Source organism: Sturnira hondurensis, unplaced genomic scaffold (assembly GCF_014824575.4).
Source record: "Sturnira hondurensis isolate 20B ecotype Veracruz unplaced genomic scaffold, ASM1482457v3 Scaffold0000648, whole genome shotgun sequence".
NCBI lineage: Eukaryota > Metazoa > Chordata > Mammalia > Chiroptera > Phyllostomidae > Sturnira > Sturnira hondurensis.
Genome location: NW_028073279.1, coordinates 10,421,739 through 10,444,113, shown reverse-complemented (window position 1 = coordinate 10,444,113; position 22,375 = coordinate 10,421,739). Strand labels below are relative to the sequence as shown.

The 22,375-nt window shown below is 38.2% G+C and overlaps 1 protein-coding gene and 1 pseudogene across 3 annotated transcripts in view; both read left to right on the top strand.

Annotated features, from left to right (window-relative positions):
• Window positions 1-20,679, top strand: part of EFCAB7 (EF-hand calcium binding domain 7) — a 53,632-nt gene extending 32,953 nt beyond the window's left edge. For 2 of the 3 annotated variants that reach the window (XM_037043463.1, XM_037043456.1), the window contains 6 exons: window positions 110-267; window positions 1,192-1,325; window positions 8,776-8,924; window positions 18,076-18,285; window positions 19,334-19,441; window positions 20,411-20,679. In XM_037043463.1, the coding sequence (XP_036899358.1) occupies window positions 110-267; window positions 1,192-1,325; window positions 8,776-8,924; window positions 18,076-18,285; window positions 19,334-19,441; window positions 20,411-20,485 (834 nt within the window). In that variant the 3' untranslated portion in view covers window positions 20,486-20,679. Of the gene's footprint in view, window positions 1-109; window positions 268-1,191; window positions 1,326-8,775; window positions 8,925-18,075; window positions 18,286-18,682; window positions 18,810-19,333; window positions 19,442-20,410 lie in introns of those variants that run through there. The other variant, XM_037043460.1, reaches the window with a different exon arrangement.
• Window positions 20,663-22,002, top strand: LOC118985470 (glycerophosphodiester phosphodiesterase 1-like; annotated as a pseudogene).
• Window positions 22,003-22,375: the final 373 nt, after the last annotated feature.

Genomic DNA, 22,375 nt, shown 5'->3' with positions numbered 1-22,375 from the left:
TGAATGTTGATTTAAAAAATTATTTCTAATGCTTCTTTTTCAGGAGGAGGATTAAAAGTAATTGAGACTTATGGTGGTTGTTTCTTTTTTAAAATTCTTTTCAAAAAAGGTTTTTGGATGGACTGGTGAACTAGCACCTGGGATTTACTGGTTAATTCCTTTCACAACTGGCTGTAGGCTGAAGAAAGAAATGAAACCAATAACAGAAGAAGCCCAGCTTGTATACAGAGATGAGACAGGGGAATTATTTCTTACAGAGGAATTTAGGTAAATCTTGTTCCCTAAGGTTAGAACTATAACATTTAGACTGGATATGTACCTTAGTGGCCTGTCTTCCACCCTGGTCTTTGGAGCTGCCCCCCACCCCCAGCCCATTATTCTAATTCACTAGTTCAAGTCTTTACTAGGTGTCTGAAAGTGACTCTCCATTCACAGGTGTGGGATTGCCATTCATTTCTGGGTTCCACACATTTAGCAAGTCGGTTTTAGTCATGCATCTACCAATTTCTCCTCCAGTAGGCATAGCCTTAGAACTAGATCCTGCTACTTGCACTGACTGGGATAACTGTTAGATAGGAAATTCAGGCACCTAGGTAGTTCTCGCAAACCCTAGATATACAGAACAACATCTGGTAGAAAGGAAGAAGTACTGGAGAATGGAGAAAAGAGGGGGACTACTAGCAATTGAGATCCTTCTATGTGTTGAAATACTCTGATAGCTTTAGAAGCTTATCTCATATAATACTAGGCTGAATTAAAAAATATATTTGGAGCCCTGGCTGGTATAGCTTAGTGAATTGAGCACAGGCTGCAGACCAAAGGGTCACTAGTTTGGCTCCTAGTCAGGACTCCTGCCTGCGTTGCAGGCCAGGGCCCCAGTGGGAGCCGTGTGAGAGACACACTGATGTTTTTCTACCTCTCTTTCTCTCTCCTTTCCCCTCAGTCTAAAAATAAGTAAATGTATAAAAAATAAAAAGAAGCCCGTAAAAAAAATGAGGGCAGAAACTCGGTTATAAATATATGTGTGTGTGTATGTGTTTGTGTGTGTATATATTTGGATAGATTCGCTTTATGGGTCACAAAAACTATTCAATGCCTTGATATTACTTCCTTTTGAAAGTTGTCTTTATAGAGAGCTTCAGTCAAGTTGCCTTGAAGAAAAGAAGTAATATGCTATTTTTATAATTTTAGGTCAACTTTATCAGATATATTTGAAGTAATTGACTTAGATGGAAATGGTCTTCTTAGCCTTGAAGAATATAATTTTTTTGAATTGCGAACAAGTGGTGAGAAATGTGATGAAGATGCTTGGGCTGTCTGCAGAGGTAAGCACTTTTCTCTTTCTTAATGGATATTTTAAAAATATATAGCCCCTACTCTCATTCTTAAGTAAAATGTTAGGCTTCTCCATGGAATATTATTATAACAATTAGGACAGTTTAAAAGTAATAGCATTGTTTGTAGACCATAAAAACTTAAACATTTATTTTACTTAAGTTGATAGTTGGCGTAGTAATTGAAAGAAAATATGAATGAAAGTACTTAATTGTAATTTTATTTTCAACCTGTGCTCTCTGGAGCTTAGAATGTAAAAACTTTGTCCTAGCTCTTGATACCGATGGGAACGCAGTGGTCTAGAATCCCGAACTGTGCCCAGGAGAAGGCAGCAAAGAGCTCTAATAGACTAGAATTTTACTGAACTGAAGAGGTTTCCAGGGAGATGTTTATACCCATTAAGGCTTCTTTGTTTTTTTTGTATTTGATTTGCATTAAAAAAGGACATCCATGGAGGTATGGAAACCAAAAATACCAAAGAAAAATATTTTGAATGATGCAAAAGCAGTTGTCACTTAGAAGTGTGGGAATTTGGCCCTGGCTGGTGTAGCTCAGTGGATTGAGCGCAGGCCTGTGAACCACACGATCGTGGTTCGATTCCCAGTCAGGGCACATGCCTGGGTTGCAGGCCAGTTCCTGGCAGAGGACACACCAGAGGCAACCATACATTGATATTTCTCTCCCTCTCTCCTTCCCTTCCCCTCTAAGATAAATAAATAAAAATTTAAAAAAAAGAAGTGTGGGAATTTGTATTTAAGACGGAGCCTGAAAAGTTGAAGGGAAGACCAAAAAGCCATAGCCAACTATCGGTCCCAGAACAAGAAGTTTAAGGAGGCCCAAATGCAGTCAAGAAATAGATTAACTCATGTATTTCTGTCACTGGGGTAGTACTATGTCCTACTCCTCTGGTTCTTAAAGTGGTCTAAGCTTGGCCAAGTCAGTGAGCCAGGTGGGGGTCTGATAGGTCTGTTTATCTAAATAGAAAGTAAGGTAGAAATAGTAGTATAAAGGGTTTTAAAATATATCTCTTTTTAAATGAAAGTTTATATAGCATAATCAGTCAATAATAAGAAATGTACATTGATTTATAATAATACACTTTAACAAGATTGATAATTCATATAATAGTGTATTATTTTTAGAATGATGTAATTATCTTGTAACTAGTTATATAATCTTTTTTGCTTTCTGTTATTGGCACTAGAGCACATTTCGTAAGATTGATTCATAATTACGATTTCTTATGGGAAAATTGTTGATAAATAAAATTTATTTAATAATTTAATTTAGTTGGTAGAATTGATAGTTAACATTTTTTAAATTATATTTTATTGTTCATGTTATTACAGTTGTCACAATTTTTCCCTTTTGCTATCCACCACCCAGCTCCTTCCCTCCCTCAGGCAGTTCCCATACTGTGTCCATATCCATGGGTCATGCACATATGTTCTTTGGCTACTCTGTTCCCTACTGTACTTTACATCCTCATGACTGTTCTGTAACTACCAATTTGTACTTGTTAATCCCTTCACCTTTTCACCCACTCCTTGACCCCCTTTCTATCTGGCAACCATGAAAATATTCTCTGTATCTGTGATTCTTTTTCTGTTTAATTTGTTTGTTTATTTTGCTTTTTCTAGATTCAATTGTTGATAGATACATGTTTATGGCCATTTTATTGTTCATATTTTTTATCTTCTTCTTGAAGCAGACCCTTTAACATTTCATGTAATACTGGTTCAGTGGTGATGAACTCCTTTAGCTTCTTCTTGTCTGGGCAGCTCTTTTTCTAAATGATAGAGATTTTTAATGATAGCTTTGCTGGCTAGAGTGATCTTGGTCCTAAGTCCTTGCTCTTCATCACTTTGATTATTTCCTGCCAGTCCTCTCTATCCTGCAAAGTTTCTGTCGAGAAATCAGCTGACAGTCTTATTGGAGACCCCCTATAAGTAATTAATGCTTTTCTCTTTCTGCTTTTAAGATTCTCTCTTTATCTTTAACCTTTGGCATTTTAATCATGATGTGTCTTGGTGTTGGCCTTCTTGGGTTCATCTTGTTTGGAACTCTCTGCACTTTCTGGTCTTATGTGCCTATTTTCTTCACCAAGTTAGGGAAGGTTTCTGTCATTATTTTTTTGAATGGGTTTCCATTTTATTGCCCTTTTTCTTCTGGCACCCCCATGGTGCAAATGTTGATACACTTGAAGTTGTCTCAGAGGCTCCTTTTACACTGTCCTCATTTTGGGGGATTCTTTTTCTTCTTCTGATTGCTTGGTGGTTTTTTGTTTTCTGTTTTGGGGTTTTGGGGGTTTTTTCTTTTGTTTTTTTGCTTTCTTATGTTCCAAATCATTTATAATCATTTATTCGATTCTCGGCTTCATCCACTGTACTCTTATTTCGTTGTAAATTGTTTTTTATTTCAGTCAGTGTGTCCTTCATTTCTTTTTTTCCTATTGTCCATGGAAATTGAATTTTTTTAAAGATTTTATTTATTTATCCTTAGAGGGGAAGGGAAGGAGAGAGGGAGAGAAATATCAATGTATGGTTGCCTCTCATGTGTCCCCTGTTGGGAACTGGCCTGCAACCCAGGCATGTGTCCTTACTGGGTATTGATCCACAGTAGTTTGGTTCGCTCCCATGCTCAATCCACTGAGCTACACCAGCCAGGGTGGAGTGTGTCCTTCATTTCTGACTGGATTTTTTTTTATGCTGCTGAGGTCCTCACTAAGTTCCCTGAGTATCCTTATAACCAGTTTTTGGATTCTGCATCTGATAGATTATTTATCTCCATTTCATTTAGCTCTTTTTCTGGAGTTTTGATCTGTTCTTTCATTTGGGCCATGTTTCTTTGTCTCATTTTGGCAGCTTCCCCGTGTTTGTTTCTATGTATTAGGTAGAGCTGCTACATCTCCCAGGCTTGGTAGAGTGGCCTAATATAGTAGGTGTCCTATAGGGTCCAGTGGCACAGCCTCCCCTATCACCCAAGCTGGGTACTCAAAGTATGCCCACAGTGTGGGCTATGTATGCCCTCCCTTTGTAGTTGAGTCTTGGTTGCTGTTGGCACGTTCAGGGTCAACTACTGCCTGTATTCTGTCCAGGGTCACACAGCATAAGCTACAAGGCAAAATGCAGATGGCTTCTACTTGTGCTGGGCCTGGAGGTGCCCAGGTAAGGCCAACCTGTGAACCAAGGCTGGCTGCAGCAAGTGCCAGGCCTAGGGCCAATTAGAGGTATGGGGCTCACTGAAACCAGATGCTGTTTATTTCAGAAAATTTATGGAAATCTGAAACGTAGGCTAATACAGGCCATTGGTATGGAAAAACCACAGAAAACAAGTTGGGTGGGCCTGAAAGTTGCTTAAGGCAGGGCCTCAGCGAATCACCATGGTGGGGTAAACAGTGAGCCACGTTGATGGGTTCTCAGATATGGCGCCTGCCTACTGGGTCTGTGGCTTTTTGTGGGGAGAGCTGAGAAAAGGAACAATGGCCTCTTCTAGCACTTCTCTCTGGGAGAAAGCTGCCCTGCAGCTCTTGCCCTGATGCTGGACAATTCAGTTCCTCCCCATGTGTCTCTGATGACTTTCAATCTGCTGCCCCCACACTGGAGCTCTGAGGGAGAAAGTCTGCCTGCAGGCTTTTTAAAAGGAACTGCCTGGGACTCTAGAAGTTTCTGTCTTCCGTAGCCTCAGTTCCTGCTGGTTTTTACAGCCAGAAGTTATGGGGACTTACATCTTTGGCATGGGAACTCTGGGCTGGGAAGCCTGAGTGTGGGACTGAGACTGTGATTTCTGTCCACCACACGCAGTTGCGGGAACAGCCTGTTCCACGTCTTCACCCCTCCTACCAGCCTTGATGTGGTGTCTTCCTTAATTCTGTAGTTGTAGGACTTCCATTCAGCTCCATTTCTAATGCTTGTGAATGATGATTGTTCTGTAGTTCAGTTGTAATTTTGATGTGGTGGTGTGAGGAGGCAAGCTGTGCTTGCCTATGTCACCATCTTGACCTGATAGTTAACATTTTTTGAGAACTTGCCATGGACCGGGTGGAAGCACTTCTACACATCAGTTTTCTGAGCTGTGTGCTATATTTTCATTTTACAAATAAGGAAGCAGAATCAAAGAGGGTAAGTCACTTGACCATGGTTACACAGCAAAAAAAAACAAAACAAAACAACAAAATTGCAGCTGACTTTCAAACCCAGGCACTCAGACTCCAGAACCGCAGCACCACGCTATAAAATACCCCCAAGAAAGACCGACCTAAAAATGACTTGGGGCAGTGTCTCCTTTGTCAACATTAAAAATACTGCAAAGAAACAGGCTTTGTGGGTTCTGAAATGTTTGTATTTTTAGTCATATATAATATCAATTTTATTCATCTTTCTCCTTGATAAGAAGAAAATAATATTTATCTGTAAGATAATTTTAGTAAACTCTTTTTAGACTTAGAGTTACCTCTATTTTATTATTTTTTAATGAACAGACTTTATTTTTAGAGAAGTTTCGGGTTTACAGTAAAGATTAAATGTTCCAGATAGCCTTTCTTCCTCTGCTTCCATTCTCCCTGTTGTAAGTATCCTGCATCAATGTGGTCCATTTGTTAGAATTGATAAACCAATAGTGATACATTATTATTAACTAAAATCCACAATTTATATTAGGTTTATATTGTGTTGTGGAGTTCTGTGGGTTTTCACAAATACATCATTTTATGTATCTGGCATTACAGTATCATATGGAATCATTTCATTGCCCTGAAAATCCCCTGTGCTCCACCTATTTATTAACCTGTTCATCCCTCCAAACCTTTGGCAAACACTGATCTTTCAACTCTCTGTACAGTTTTGCTTCTTCCAGAGTATTGCTTTATTCAAATATCATAGTACATAACCTTTTCAAACTATCTTCCTTCACTTAGCAATATGTATTTATGTTCCTTTATGTCTTTTTGTGGCTTGATAGTTCATTTCTTTTTAGCAGTGAAAAATATTCCATTGTTTGAAGGTACCACTATTTATTTATTCACCTATCGAAGGACATCTTGATTTCTTCCTATTTTTGACAATAATGAATATAGCTGCTATAAACATTAAATGTGCAGATTTTTGTGTGTGCATACGTTTCAACTCATTTCAGTCCTTTCAGTTCAGTGATTGCTGCATGGTATAGTAAAACTGTATTTAATTTTGAAAGAACTGCCCAAATATCTTCCAGAGTGGCTTACCATTTGCATTCCCACCAGCAATGAATTCCTGTTGTACCACATCCTCGTCAGCATTGGGTACTTTCAGTTTTTTTGGATTTTAGCTATTCTCATACATGTGTAGTCATATCTCATTGTTTTACTTTGCAATTCCTTAGTGAAATATGACATTGAGCATCTTTTCATATGCTTGTTGCCCATTTGTGTATCTTCTTTGGTGAGGTGTCTGTTCGAATCTTTTGCCCATGTTTTTATTAAGATGTTTGTTTTCTTATTGTTGAGTTCTTAGTATATATTAGATACAAATTTTTACCAGATACCTATTTTGTAAATATTTTCTCACAGTCTGTGGCTTGTCTTTTCTTTCTCTTAATATTGTCTTTCATGGAACAGAAGCTTTTAAATTATAATAAAGTCCTACTTGCCGATTTTTTCTTTTGTGGCTCATGCATTTGGTGTTCTATCTAAAAACTCATAGTCATACACGAGCTCACCCAGATTTTCTTCTGTTATCTTGAAGTTTTGTAGATTTATGTTGTGGGTGTCTGACCCATTTTAGTTAATTTTTGTGACAGATATAAAGTCCTTGTGTCGATTTATTTATTTGCATATAGATATCCAGTTGTCTTGGCACCATTTGTTGAGAAGACTGTCCTTTTTCCATTGAACTGACTTTGCTCTTTTGTTAAATAGACCCATACGAATACATGCAGTAAAATACTATGTACATTAAACTGACTCCAAAACTTTCAGATTGCTTTACCTCTGTTAATTCCAGTGCTTCGTTGTAGCCGAACTGCGTGTATTCATATGGGTCTATTTCTAAGATCTCTTTCTAGTCCACTGATCCCTTGTGTAATTTTTTGCCCATGTTACATTATCTTGATTATTCTAGCTTTAGAGTAAGTCTTGAAGTCAGATATGTTAATACATGTTAAAAAAATTAATGGAGGATTGAGAATTTTAAGTTTTGAAAGTAGATTAGTTATTGATAGTCCTCATAGTGCAGTATCTAAGTATATTTTTTAAGAATTTATTTATTGATTTTTAGAGAGAGAGAGGACAGAAGAGAGAGAAACATCAGTTTGTTGTTCTACTTCTTTATGTATTCATTGTTGATTCTTATATGTGCCCTGACCAGGGATCCAATCTACAACATTGGCGTATCGGGATGTTGCTCTGACCAGTTGAGCTGCCTGGCCAGGGTAGATACATTTTTGAAAGTACTAATTTCTTTGGATTATATATCAAATATTAATATTTTTTAATTTTGCTTTACTACATAAGTAGCTCCAACCTCCACCTTAGTGACTACCATTTCTATGACCAAATTTAATCTTCATTTACTTTTTATTGCAAGAGTTATGAATCACTTTTCAAACTCTAAATATTTTAAAGTATTATTCAGTCAACAATTTTTAAACAGTCTCTGCGGCTTTTCTGACTATAATGCATAAGAAAGGTATCTCAAATGAGAGTACCCATTTGCCTTGGGTATATGACAGATGGGAGTTGGAAAATTGAATCTTTCTTGTTAGAGCAATTAACAGAATATAATCCATAATGAGTAGCTATTTATTATGTATATTGTAGACAAATTCAAGTATTATACATATCTAGATGCTTCTAGGTCAGTTTAGTTTTGCTTGACAATAATGTTTAAATGGACATGCTTATATTTGTCTAGGACATTCATGAAGTCCACAGTGTTTCCTATTATTTATCAGTGTTTTAAGGACTGGGACAATTCGGTTAAAATTAGAGTAATTAGGCATATAGCAGTCTCCTTGATCTGACACTATTCCCGGGTCCCTTTTTAGTAGTTTTGAGGTATTACATCAAATTCCCCTGAGTTCTGCTGTATGTAAGTGGCAAATTTATGTAAAGCATTTAAACTTTTAAAAATATATACTAGTATCTATATAAGCAGGTAGGTTAGAATTTACCCAGAAAAATCACAGTTTATCTTAATTTTGGAATAGATTTACATTATTTATAACTTTAGATTTTGTTTAAAAACTAAATCATGCACTGAGATGGTTATTATGCTGAGCTGTGGGAAATTAGAATGGTATCTCTCAAGCATGTTTTGAGTCATTCTTATTCCACTTTTACATGGCTCACAGATTCATAAGGCCTGAACATTTGTGAATAATAAAATTTATAAATAATATAAATAGACATTTTATTAAATGTATGAATTTTATGTTGTATGAGAAAACTTTTGGTTGCTTTGACAGAGAATTTTGATACAAAGAAGAATGAGCTAACAAGACAGGGCTTTATGGATCTGAATCTAATGGAAGCCAACGATCGCGAAGGAGATCCGCGTGACCTTTGGGTTACTCTCCTCTCGATGGGCTACAACAAAGCACTGGAATTAACAGAGGTAAAGCAGTCTGAAAATTTTGGAGTCAGTTTCATGTACATAGTATTTTACCCTGTGAACATTTTGACACATGACTTTTGGATTGGGCACTCAGATTCTTGACCTTTAGCGTATGAATAAATCATGGGGGTGCAACAGCACATTTGTGCTAGTTTATGTAAATTCCTATTTGGGGCTGAAATTTAGTTACTACTGACATTTGAATAATTCAGGAACAAAGAAATTTGAACATATGTTATGCAGGAAAAAATTATAATCTAAAAAATTTTATTTCTTAATTGGTGATGGCTATTTGAGTTGCTAAAGTCTCATCTCTATGGGAAAGTTCTTTGTCCTAACAGAATAAAGTCTTTCTTAGAATAAGAGGAGTGTGTCTCTATGAACACTGGAATTCTGATTTCTTGACAGAGATACTTCTTGAATTAATATTTGTAAAACACTTGGTCAGTGCTTGTCTCATTTAAAGCACTGTGTTTATATTAGCTATCATCATTATTATTTATTAACATGATAAGTATAGAAGTTGAATAAGAATAAGTCTTGTAATAATCCAGAGGAATAATAAAAATTAGGCCTTACTTCTTTTTTAAAATACATTTTATTGATTATGCTATTACAGTTGTGTCAATTTTTCCCCTTCCCCCTGCTCTGCCCAGGACCCCCATTCCCTCCAGCAATCTCCCCCTTAGTTCATCCCAAGGATTGTGCATGAAAGTCTTTAGCTTTTCCATTTCCTACAGTATTCTTAATATCCCCTTGTCTATTTTATACCTACCAATTTATGCTTCTTAATCCCTGCACCTTTTCCCCCATACTCTCCCTTTCCTATGCCTTCCAGCTGATAATCCTCCAAATGATCTCCATATCTATGATTCTGTTCCTGTTCTGCTTCTTTAGTTTGTTTTTTAGATTGATAGTTGTGAATTTGTTGTCATTTTAATGTTCATAGTTTTGATCTTTGATTTTGTAAGTCTTCTTTTTTTAAGATTTTATTCATTTATCTTTAGAGGGGAAGGGAAGGAGAGAAGGAGAGAAATAATCAATGTATGGTTGCCTCTCGTGTGTTCCCTGCTGGGAACTGGCCTGCAACCCAGGCCTGTGCCCTGACTGGGAATCGAACCACAATCCCTTAGTTCGCAGGTCCATGCTCAATCCACTGAGCTACACCAGCCAGGGCCGACTTTGTAAGTCTTTTTAACATTTCATGTATTAACGGCTTGTTAATGATGAATTCCTTTAGCTTTACCTTGCCTGGGAAGCACTTTATCTGACCTTCTATTCTAAATGATAGCTATGCTGGGTTGTAGGTCCTTGCTTTTCATCTCTTTGAATACTTGTTGCCAATCCCTTCTTGCCTGCGAAGTTTCTTTTGAGAAATCAACTAACAGTTTTATGGAAACTCCTTTGTAGGTAACTCTCTTCTTTGCTCTTGCTGCTTTTAAGATTTTCTCTTTGTCTTTAACCTTTGGCATTTTAATTATGATGTGTCTTGGTGTGGTCCTCTTTGGGTCTAATTTGTTTGGGAATTCCTGTGGTTACTGGACTTGTATGTCTATTTTTTTCACCAAATAGGAAAGTTTTTCTTTCATTATTTTTTCAAGCAAGTTTTTAATTTCTTGCTCTACCTTTTCTCCCTCTGACATCCTATGGTTCAAATGTTGGTATGTTTGGAGATGTCCCAGAAGCTCCTTAGACTATCCTCATTTTTAGAATTCTTTTTTCTTCTTGTTGACCTGACTGAATGTTTTTTTCTTCCTTATGTTCCAAATTGTTTCAGCTTTATCCCCTCCACTATTGGTTCCCTGTAGATTTTTCTTTATTGCACTTAATGTAACCTTCATTTCTGCCTGTGTCTTTTTGGTGCTATTGTCATATAACATAATGAGTTATTTGAGCATCCTGGTAACCAGTGTTTTGAACTCTGTATCTGATAGGTTGGTTATATCCATTTCATCTAGTTCTTTTTTTGGAGTTTTGTTCTATTCTTTCATTTGGGCCATATTTCTTTGTCTCCTGATTTGGCAGCTTCCCTGTGTTCGGGTTGTTTCTGTGTATTAGGGAGAGCTGGTTTGACTTAGTAGCATGGCCAGTGGTAGAAAAGGCACCTGTAGATTGTATGGGGCAGAGCCTTAGGTAGTTTCCAGGGTGGGGCAACCCATTTTAAAGCTTTGTGGCTCTTTGTTGGGGGAGGGCTTGTGATGCTGCCTGACTTCTGGAGGTTTGGCCAGGAAGAAGCACTTGCCCTATCTCCACTCTCTTTACTTACTTCCCATATGCTACTGGTGCCCTTCCTGCTGTTGCTCTGGTGATGAATCCCAGAGGGGATGGGTTTGTGTAAGTCCTAAATTTGTGCGGGCCCTTTAAAAGGAGTTTTCTGAAAATCTGGCAGTTTTTCCCCACCTTAACCCCCTCTGGTATTTACAGGTGGAAATTATGGGGACTTACTTTCCTGGCCCTGGGACACTGAACTGTGTGGTCTGGCCTGGGGCTGGGATCCCTCACTTCTGAGGTATACCTCCCTGTTTTTATCCAGCACATGTGAATATGGGACCACTCATTCCATGACCTCTCTGAAACACACTGCAACTCTGTGCCTCTCTGCCCATCTCCACATCTCCACCCCTCCTACCTGTCTGGATGAAGGGTCTGGATGAAGGTGATTTCTTTTTTCTTAAGATTTTTTATTTATTTATCTTTGGAGGGGAAGGGAAGTAGAGAAGGAGAGAAATATCAATGTATGGTTGCCTCTCGTGAGTCCCTGATGGGAACTGGCCTGCAACCCAGGCAAGTGCCTTGACTGGGAATTGAACCGTGATCAGGTGGTTTGCAGGCCCGCACTCAGTCCACTGAGCTACACCAGCCAGGGCTGAAAGTGATTTCTTTAAGTCCTTGGTTGTCAGACTTCTATACAGCTTGATTTTCTGATGGTTCTGGGTCATATTTGTTTTGTAGTTTAGTTGTAATGTTTTCTGTAGTTGTGTGAGGAGATGAAGTATGTTTACTCACACCACCATCTTGACCGGAAGTCAGGTCTCCTTAAATTCTACATTTTTGTTTCTGATTTGAAATAAAGAATTTAAGAGTTTCAGACTACACATTAGATAACAGTACATTTGTTTATATTCTTTTTAACATTTTTAAGAATTTATTTATTTATTTATTTTTAGAGAGAGGAAGGGAGGGAGAAAGAGAGGGAGAGAAACATTAATGTGTGGTTGCTTCACATGCGCCCCCTCCCAGGGGCCTGGCCCACAACCCAGGCATGTGCCCTAGACTGGGATTCAAACCTGTGACTGGTTCACAGACTGGCACTCAGTCCACTGAGCCACATCAGCCAGGGCCATTTGTTTATATTCTTAATATTAAAAACTGAATTGATTGCTTACTGTATGGCAAATCTACACTGGCTTGTTACGTTCTCTCCACACAGAGCAGAACACGCATTTTATTTGTATAGGATTTGGGGAAAGCGTGGTTACTCGGGTGAGACTGTTGATTGTTTGGCACTCAGGAGTGTACCAGTTGACGTGAATCTGTCCTTGACTGTTTGACTTTCAAAAGTGAGGAGCTGACACTGGTTGACTTACAAAACTGTGCTCATTGAGATGAGTTGTTGCAGGGCAATTGAACAGGTTTAAACTAGTGCTGGTGACTCCTCATCACAATGACAAAGGAATCATCATTTTTTCATGCATTTGTGGGAACATTTTGATCCTGGCCACCCTGTTAAATTTCACTCAGCTAAAGGTGTAGATGAAACTAACAAAGATTCATTCAACTACTGCTGTTGACTCTATTTGAAGAAGTTTCATCTGTGGGGGTCTGATGTACAGTTTGTATACTTTTCATATTTCATCCTGGCTTTGTCTTTAGCTCATCTGTTGGGACAGTGACTGTACAGAAGTATTTTAAGGTGCTAGACAGCATTTAAACTCTGAGACAAAGAGTATAACTAGAAGTATTATAGAAAGGGACTGGAGGACACTCCAGAATCGTGACCCTAGATTTTCCAAGCTTGGCCAAGACAAGTTCCAACGACCCTCTGAGTGTTCTTTGGATAACCTTTTATAGTTTGCTCTTTTAACTAATTGTAGATTGTTTTACTTGTTGTGTTAATCCAGATACAACATGTAGTACCTGCAATGATCAAAGGTAATCAAGTCTTTCTTATTATCTGCAACTGCTTAAGTTAAATAATTTAAACTGGTTTGTTGTACCCCTAGGACTTAGACTATATTAATTACTGTGTCAACCAACATGAAGGAACATTTTTTTTATGACTACCTGGAGTGGCATAACTGCTGTAAATGGGATCACTATATTCAGGAATCATTTTCCAGAAAAAGTTTTATTCTTTTGGAGTGTATGTAAGAAAATATAGCTCATTGAGGGTGTTGGGGAGTCATACTCTTGGGATGGCCTAATTAATAGCTGTGCAAAATAATTGACCTTGGTTCTGGGTTGGCATTGAATAATCTGATTTCCACAAGAGATGTAATTATCCATAGTGGAACTGGGGGTGTACTGTTACATGGTGTTGTGACAAATAGTGTTGCATTTTGTATTTCTCATAGTTTAAACACATTTTCTGTAAAACTGAGATTTAGGCAAGTTATTGTTACTATTAAGGAGAATATGATCAGCCACGGTCAGACATGTACATGTTAAATCAGTAAAGAGTGTAACGTATAGAAAAAGCGTATTCTGATAGTCTTGAATAGAAGCTGCTTACTTATGATTACGTGCTTATTCGAGAATTCTGGATTAGTTCCGTGCACTATGTGCTTCTGGAGGCCCTGTGGAGAACCTCACTTTAGGATATTTAAAGGATGTACCTTTCTACTTATTTTGTGGCCCTTTTCACTTTTCTAGAGGTTTCAGAATGACAAAAACCAAAATATTTTTGAGTGAGGAGAAAACCATTATGTAATCAAAATTTATGAATAATTATTCCAATTAAATGTGTCTCTCGTCACAGAACCAATAATTTGTGGAATGTCCTAGGCAGTGATGATGGTTGTGGCTTTTCCACAGGGGAATATTTTGACCCATTCTGAAAATAAATGTACTGTTATTAGTAGTACATATTCATAAACCATTGAGGGAAAATCTGTACAAAATCAGTTTGGAAATGCTCACTCTTTTAGAGCATATGCTAAGTTCATGTACCACAATTTTTCCAGGTTAATTTATTTATAGATAAAGCATGGACTAAGCTCATCCTTCATTATCACAGGGAAGTTTTCCTCAGTGTGTAATATTATGGCCTATTTATGCCATAAATAGGAATGAGTTGTTTCATGGAAGATTTTATCTCATGTCCAGATGACCATTCTGGTTTTGTCAGATTTTATCCCCATGGGTCTTAAAATCTGATTATACTTAGTGTTTCTTTTCAGAATTTAACAGGCCATGTTTTGTGTATCTAGGATAAAATTCTTGAGCTTCTCCATGGATTCGCTTTATTTTGTTGTTGGTTTTTATAAGGACTTTCTGTTAGTATTGTCAGCAAAAGAATGTCCAGCCTATAGAAAAGTCTTATAAGAGTTTATTGGAGCCAAGTTTTAAACATACTTGGAAGCAAAATCTCAGTGGATTGAGAAAATGCTTCAGAGGATGGCCATTTACAGCTTATTTTATACATGAGAATCAAAGGCAAAGGCAGAGTCTTGAGGAGGATTACATGAAATTCGTTGGTGGTAGAGCAAGAGTGTGGGAGAAAACAGAGTGAGAAAATCTCAGATCGGATAAAAAGCAAGCAGAGAGACGCATACATCTTTTGCATCGGTGGGCACAGGATAGTTAATAACCGATCTCTACATAGAGGTGGTATTTGCGGAACGAGGTAACAAAGAGGAGTTTTGCGGTCTCATGCTCTGGTGGCCTTGTGGGCTGGTTTCTGTGGTTTTGCCTTTGAGGGGTCTAGAAAAGGAAGTTGCTCTGACCTTTCAAAGGTTTGGTATACTGGATGCATACAGCAGTGGACAGAGCTCACTTAAGGTAAAGTAAGGAAGCTATAGAGTTGGGATGTGACGACCTGCCCAGTTAAGAATCTGGGGTCTTGTGTAGTTACTTTTAGTCACTGAGCTTGTTGAGTCTGCTGTGTGGCCCCTGAGCTTATCAGGTTTATTTCGTAGCCCCTTTTTTGTTCACAGATTAATAGTCTTAAAAGTAGTTTTTAAGTGCTTTTGTAGTATTTCTTATACTTTTAAAGTATTTCTGTTTTTTTAATTTATCTTTAGAGGGGAGGGGAAGGAGAGAGGAAGAGAAATATCAATGTATGGTTGCCTCTCGTGAGTCCCCTGCTGGGAACTGGCCTGCAACCCAGGCATGTGCCCTGACTGGGAATCAAACCTCGATCGCGTGGTTCACAGGCCTGCACTCAGTCTAAAGTATTTCTATAATATCTATAATATACTCATATTAGCATCTACAGAACTTCTTTTACTTTGAGTTTTCTTGCCTTGAGTGTGCTTTCTGTATTTATTTAGTAGAATGAAGAGAATAGGTAAGTAAAAGACTAAACCCATGGACAGAAAAAAATAATAGTTTTACTGCAGCTTTTTAAGAGTAGATATTATTTTATTTTTAAAATTCTAGAGAATATGCCTTTAACCAAAGGCTTCTTAAGATTTTTATTTTCTGTGAATTTTTAAATATTGATACTCTCTGGTTGAATAAAATGGATAACCAAGATTTGAAAATGGAAAAATGATACAGAAATCTATTTAGTACTAAAAAATAAGCATTCAAATTTCACAATCATTTTTTATATTATTCTATTGTTGTTCAATTATAGTTGTCTACATTTACCCACTACCACTCCCCCCGCCACCCCAGCCAAGCCTACCCTCCCCTGCTTCCACCCCACCTTGGTTTTGTCCATCCTTTATAATCATTTTTATAATTATTATAAATAATCTTTTTTCAGAATTCTACATTATGAAATATTTTCACACATCACTTATTAGATGGTTGCAACAACCCTTGGGAGAATGTATCCTATTTAATTCTACTTTTTCAATGAAGACATTAAGGGTTATAGAAATTAAGTGACTTCCCCCTGTGATTATGTAGCTAGTAAGTGGTAAAATTCAGTTACAAACCCAGGTATTTGGCTTTGTAATCCAATAATTTTTTTAAAAATTGTATTGTCTTTCCTTAAACAGGTGAGTTTATTATTGGTAAAGTTTGAAGTCATTAAGATATGGATTTTTGTTTATTTTAATTTTTAAAAATACATTGGATTGATTATGCTATTACAGTTGTCCCATTTTTCTCTCCTCTTTAATCTCCTCTACCCTGTACACACCCTCCCACCAGCATTTCTCCATTTTAGTTCATGTCCATGGGGCACGTATAAGTTCTTCAGCTTCTCCATTTCCCATACTATTCTTATTTTTTAATATTAATAAAAATGTGTGTTGATGCTCTACGAACTTCAGACTTTTATCTTTGGTCTCTTACATAAAATTTATACACACCATTAATGTGTATAAATTCACTTACTTATTTTTTATAAAGACTTTATTTATTTATCTTCAGAGGGGAAGGGAAAGAGCGAGGGAGAGAAACATCAATGTACGGTTGCCTCTGGTGTGTCCCCTGCTGGGAACTGGCCTGCGACCCAGGCATGTGCCCTGACTGGTAATCAAACAGCGATCCTCTGGTTTGCAGGCCCGCGCTCAATCCACTGAGCTAGTCCAGCCAGGGCTAAATTCACTTACTTATTTAGCAAATATTTATTAAATGCCTATATGCGATATGCCTAAATCTGTAATAAAGAGCCGTAGGGAATAAAGGGATGAATAAAATAATTTTTGCCTTCATGGAATTTTACATTCTATGAAGGAGAATGATTAATTAGATAGAACATAAATAAAATAATTTCAAAAGTGTTTTGGGGAAAAAATAAGCCAGAGGTCACAGTAGAGAACAGTAGGGGGTGAAGGAGGTTGGGAGACACGGGCAGCTCTCTCTGAGAGGTGACTCTTGAGCTTTAACCTGAAGGAGGAGGATGAGGTACCTCCGTAAAGAATGTGAAAGCCCTTCCAAGCAGAGATAACACTACACGAAGATTAGGGAAAAAGCAGGTTTACAGTTGTTGGTATGGGAAATAATGTAATAATTAATAAATAATAAAGAGTTAGCCCTGGCTGGTGTAGCTCAGTGGATTGAGCTTGGGCCTGCGAACCAGAGGATCGCAGTTCGATTCCCAGTCAGGGCACATGCCTGGGTTGCAGGCCTGTTCCCAGTGGGGGATGTGTGAGAGGCAACCATACATTGATATTTCTCTCCTTCTTGCCTTCCCTTCCCCTCTAAAGATAAATAAATAAAATTTTTAGAAAAAATAAAATAAATAATAAAGAGTTAACTGTGTTTTGTGTGTTCACAGCTGTAAACTTACATTGGCCCCTGCCTGTGTGAAGGCTCTGGCATAGGAAAGAGCTTCATTTGTTCTAGGGTCTGAAAGAGCAGAGTAACTGGACGTAGTGAGGCAGGAGACAGGTCATACAGAGAGGCTGTGCAGCATCTTGTGGACTGTGATAAAGACCGAAAGGCGAGCAATAGAAAAATCCACTTCCCAAAGCACAGACTGTTTTTAGGCCTCAGATTTTAGAGGTGCTTTTACACTAATTTTGAACTGTGAATTCATTGAGTGCATAGGTCAAATACATTATACATTGAGTTCAAATACAGGTCAAATACATTATACATTGAGTTCTTTTCGGTATTCCATGCCCACCCATTAAGTTTCATTTGTAAACATAATTCCTTTTGAGCCCTTTGATGAGTTCTTGCTGTGTCCTTAAAGTTTGCAGAAGCAACTAACATGATCCGAAGTTAGCTTTAAAATAAAGGGAGGTGTGGCGCAATGACTTAAAGGGGATGCTACCGATTTGCTAGAGGTTTCAGTTTTCTTTCCTTTTCTGTGAATATTTTCAGTTAATATGCTAACCAAAAATCAGAATTCCATACTTTTTTTATTACTCAATTTATAGTACTAAAACTTTCTTCTACAAGTGTATCAGAAGGACAAGCTAGAAACTGCAGTGTACCTTCTTAAATCGGGTGATAAACATATTAATAATAAGTAATTTTAACTTATGTCAGAGGGCTAAAACAAGGTTTCCTTTTTCTTTCATATCAGGCGTGCCCTTTTGCCATCGATGTCTATGCAGACAAATGCAAGCCACGAATCAGAGCTGTCCATATGGAGCCGTGCAGTGGGCGACTCGAGAAGGCCGTTTGTAAATCTGTCCTTGGCAAAGGCGAAGCCAAAGTAATGGATGGCAATGAAAATGTTATTGTACATACCCACAAGTGTGACACCTGGATAACTTCTGTGATTGAAAATAAGGTATCAGTTATGAAGCGGTCTCAGAACGGCAGTGTTTACTAATATTTTCCATCTTGTTGCTTACTCTAGTTTTGTGTTGTCATTAAATATCTCATTGCATTAATAATATTTATAGTAAGCAATTATTATTTCTCCTGAGATTTCTAACTCAAACTGGGCACGATTTATGTGTGTGTGTGTGTGTGTGTGTGTGTGTGTGTATACACACACACTTTTTACATATACTTTTGCCCTGCCCTGTGTTTTTCCTTAAAAAAAGAGATAAAAGACTTTAGACTTGATAAATAAGCTAGAGTCCCCAGCTAGTAAATTGCAATCTTCAAATGGATCATAAAGCTTTGGAGGTTGATTCCTGAAATCCACCACGTTTCCCTTTCTGCCCTCTATGTGTTATTAGGATTACAAGGGTGGAAGGGAGTCACTACCTTACCCCAGTTCCTCTGCTCTGCTATACCTTATCACTTCTCAACCTCCACCACCTTCTTTTCCCTCAAGGAAAATTCAACTTCCTTCACTAGAATGAGGTAAATGATAATATTTTAGAGCTTACAGTGTGCCATGTACTTTACATGTATTTACACCATTACTTCTCACAACAATTCAATGAAGTAAATACTTTCCCCTTTTACACGCAAGGCAGCTGAAGCACGGGGATAGTGATTTGCAAAAGGCCACACTGCTGAGTAGCAGAAGAGCTAGAAATGAATGCAGGTTGTCTGATGTTATGCTACCCCTTTGTGGTCACTAGGGAGCGATTGCAAGTTCTTTAGCAGGGGATACTTTGACTCTGCATTTCTCAGCCCCATTCTGCTTTCTCTTGCTTCCTGTCCATCCTAGAGGCTACTACCTATTATCTCAACTATCACTTTTCCCATAATGTCTTCCTTGATATCCAGGCTCAGAGAATGTTTCTGTGTTTCTCTCTGTGTTTCTATGGCACCCTGTTAATACCTCTATCACAAGATTTACAAAATGTTTTACAGTTACCATTTTATTTGCCTGTATTTGTTAAAAACAGAACCAATAATTTGTGAATCTTTTTTTGTAGTCAGAAGATAAAGTGATTATTCACATCAACAATGAGCTGAGTAAAAACTGCGTAAACAACAGAGGACTCAATATATTTGCAGTAGAAGTGGCACCCAGATCTACGATGGTAATGTGTCGTTTTCTAACTAAAGCCTTTTATTTTCTCAATTTGAAAAAAAAACACTTTCACTATTAATGCTGTGAATAAGTGTGTATGTGAAATGCAGTGAAAAATTACTTTAAGTTTGATACTTGTATTAGCACCATCTTATGCTGGGAGATAGGAGACTTGATTGTAGTTCGGGTCTCACTACTTGGTGTGGCCAGTGTGAGATGTTCACTTAACCTCTCTGCTCCAGTCTCTTTAAGGGTGAAGTTAACATGTCACCAGCCCCAGGTACTTCTCAAGGTTAATGTAAAGACAAGATCATGTACAGAAAGCACTTTTGAACATTGTATAGAAGTACAACATAGCATTAATAGTAATAGGAATTTTGATAATCCAAAATGCTTTTATGTATATTACTTAGATTTCCTAAGGCAACCCAGAAGAGAAAATGCCAGGTGTCAGGAACAGCTGGAGTTCTGGTGTTAGCGGAACTCGGGTTCTGTCTTAGCAGGGACTCGAAAGGCAGGAACTCGAAAGGCAGGGACAGACTAGGAGACACTGCAACTAGCCTAGAGAGGAGAAAAGGGACAAAGCTTTCTCTTCCTACCCTTTCTTTCTCCCTGCTATCCGTGAAGTCCTAAAACGTCCTAGAATAGGATAAAGGAAGATTGCCTTTTCTGTTATTCCAGCAAGGCCATTAGGAAATGTTGTAGTAATGGGGGGGGGTAATTGCTCCCCTCTCTGCCGCCCTTCTTTACCCACCTTCACAAACACCAACTACCTACTTTTATATTGAAGTAGAAGTTAGTCTGGTTGCCCTGTTAGACATCAGATCATAGACTGCAGATTCGTGCCGAGGATAAATAGTATGGGATTTTACATGTACAGCGATATTTTTATATAGGGTCTAGAAATATCCTACTGAAAAATTAGTCCAAAATAACAATTTATAAAAGAAAAGTAAAATCTTTTTATTTTTATATGCAGGTTTGTCAACATGTAATGCCTCTGAATGAACGACAAGAATGGATATATTATTGTGTGTGTTCCCTTATATCTTAAATACTGTTTTTAAGAAATAATTCTACTTGAGACTATCAGACTAAGAAGAATTATTTCAGGTTTAGTCTGTTACTTGTTGATCAACTATAAAGATTAATCCATTTAACTGATGCACATAAATAATCTATTCAATTTGTATGCATTTACATTTCCTGTTATATACTTTATTATTAAAATATGGATAATCCTTTAAATGTGTGGCCTTATTTAATGGGAAATCTGGGCACATTTTATTTATGAATAATAAGTCAAAATAAAATTATAAGTAAGCTTTTAAAACTAATATTCAATGAATTCTACAAAATCCTATACACTTTTGATTTATTGATTTAAAAAAAACCTAAAAGAAAATGTAAACGGCCAGCTGCAGCAGGTGCCTGTGTGATCTTCTTGGCTTTTCAATGCCCTGTGCAGGGAACCTGCGGGTCTGGGGCTCCTGCCTGTGCCTGTACGGTCGCAGGCATATGGCTGTGGAAGAACCAGGGGCCTTGTTGGGTCCCCTTTCCTTCCTGCTGCTGTCGCTGCTGGTGACACGCAGCCCCCGCAATGCCTGCCTCTTCCTCGGTAGTCTCTGCCTCCTGCTGCTGCTCTTTGACTTTGAGCCTGTGCCCTTCTCAGGGCCCTGCATGTGCTTGCCGGATGGGCGTGTTCCACCATTGCCCTGTAGTGGGAGCCACAGCGTGCTCCAGAATGGGCCGGCAGCCACTGGCAGGCAGCTAAGAATGTAGCAACAGGCTGGGGTTAGATGCTGAGTTAACTTCTGACAGGATTTATTTCTTACTATGTGATGGCACAGTAGATAGGTTAACTGATGGGAGTGGTCAATGTATCATTTGCCACTTGAATAAATTAGAAAGCTTAATGCTACAGCAAATCCCAGATTCAGAAATGATTTCCCAGAGGAGGAGCTCCCTCCCCTGAGGGAAGCCAGTGCAGAGCGCCCGAACCAAAACCTCGCAATCCTTGATGTTAAAGGCCATACAAATATGGCTACTGATGTTCAAAGAAAGTTTATGTGGAGTTTCCTCTGCTGTACAGTAATCGTTTTGTCTGCTCTCTCTTGCCAGAAGTTATCTATAAGATGAGAAAAACAGATTACACTGTAGTAATAGCTTTAACTCATGGACCTTGAAGTCTTAGCCATAGAGGACGTAGAAAACTCTGGAAACAATCCATGATTATGATAATGGCTATTTTGCTTGATTGGAGCATATCTAATATCTTGTACCTGTGTGGAATTTCAGCTTTCCTCAAGCAAAAGGATTTCATTTCCTCAGGCTACTTGAAGAAGTGGTCACCTAAAGGCACTGAGGTTGTTGCATGGACTGTTAATGCGTTTAGTGAAAAGAAGTTACTGTGAATCCCATCTTGGTTCCAGCTGTATCACCAACAGCATGTTGGAAGACTGCGTCTCCGTTCTAAATATCCCATCCCCACCCCACCCCACCCAAGGAACTACACCTACAGAAACTCTCTGCCGACCTCATACGAGGATATTAAAGTGTCCTTTGTGCTAACCCAGGCCCTGGGGGGGTCAGGTGGTGCACACAAGCAGGATTCTGTAATTGCATTTTTAGTCGAAGCAAAGCAAAACCCAGCGTTGCCACCATGCTCCATGGGGTGCCTGTGTTCAACACTGTTGCTCTTGAAAAGCTGGGCCTGCAAAAAGGTACAAGAGCTTCTGCCCCAACCCGGTGGAGTCATGCACCTTGGCCCAGTGAGGGTGAGCACAGATTGTGTTTTCAGTTTGAGGGTACGGATGCAGACGCAGGAGAAATGCACAATCACTCCCAGTTGACGTTTTAAAACTTGCCACACTTAACGTAATTTGCTTATTTCAACTATAGTATTCAACTCTGTTACCAATGTACTGTAGATGTCAAACTTGTG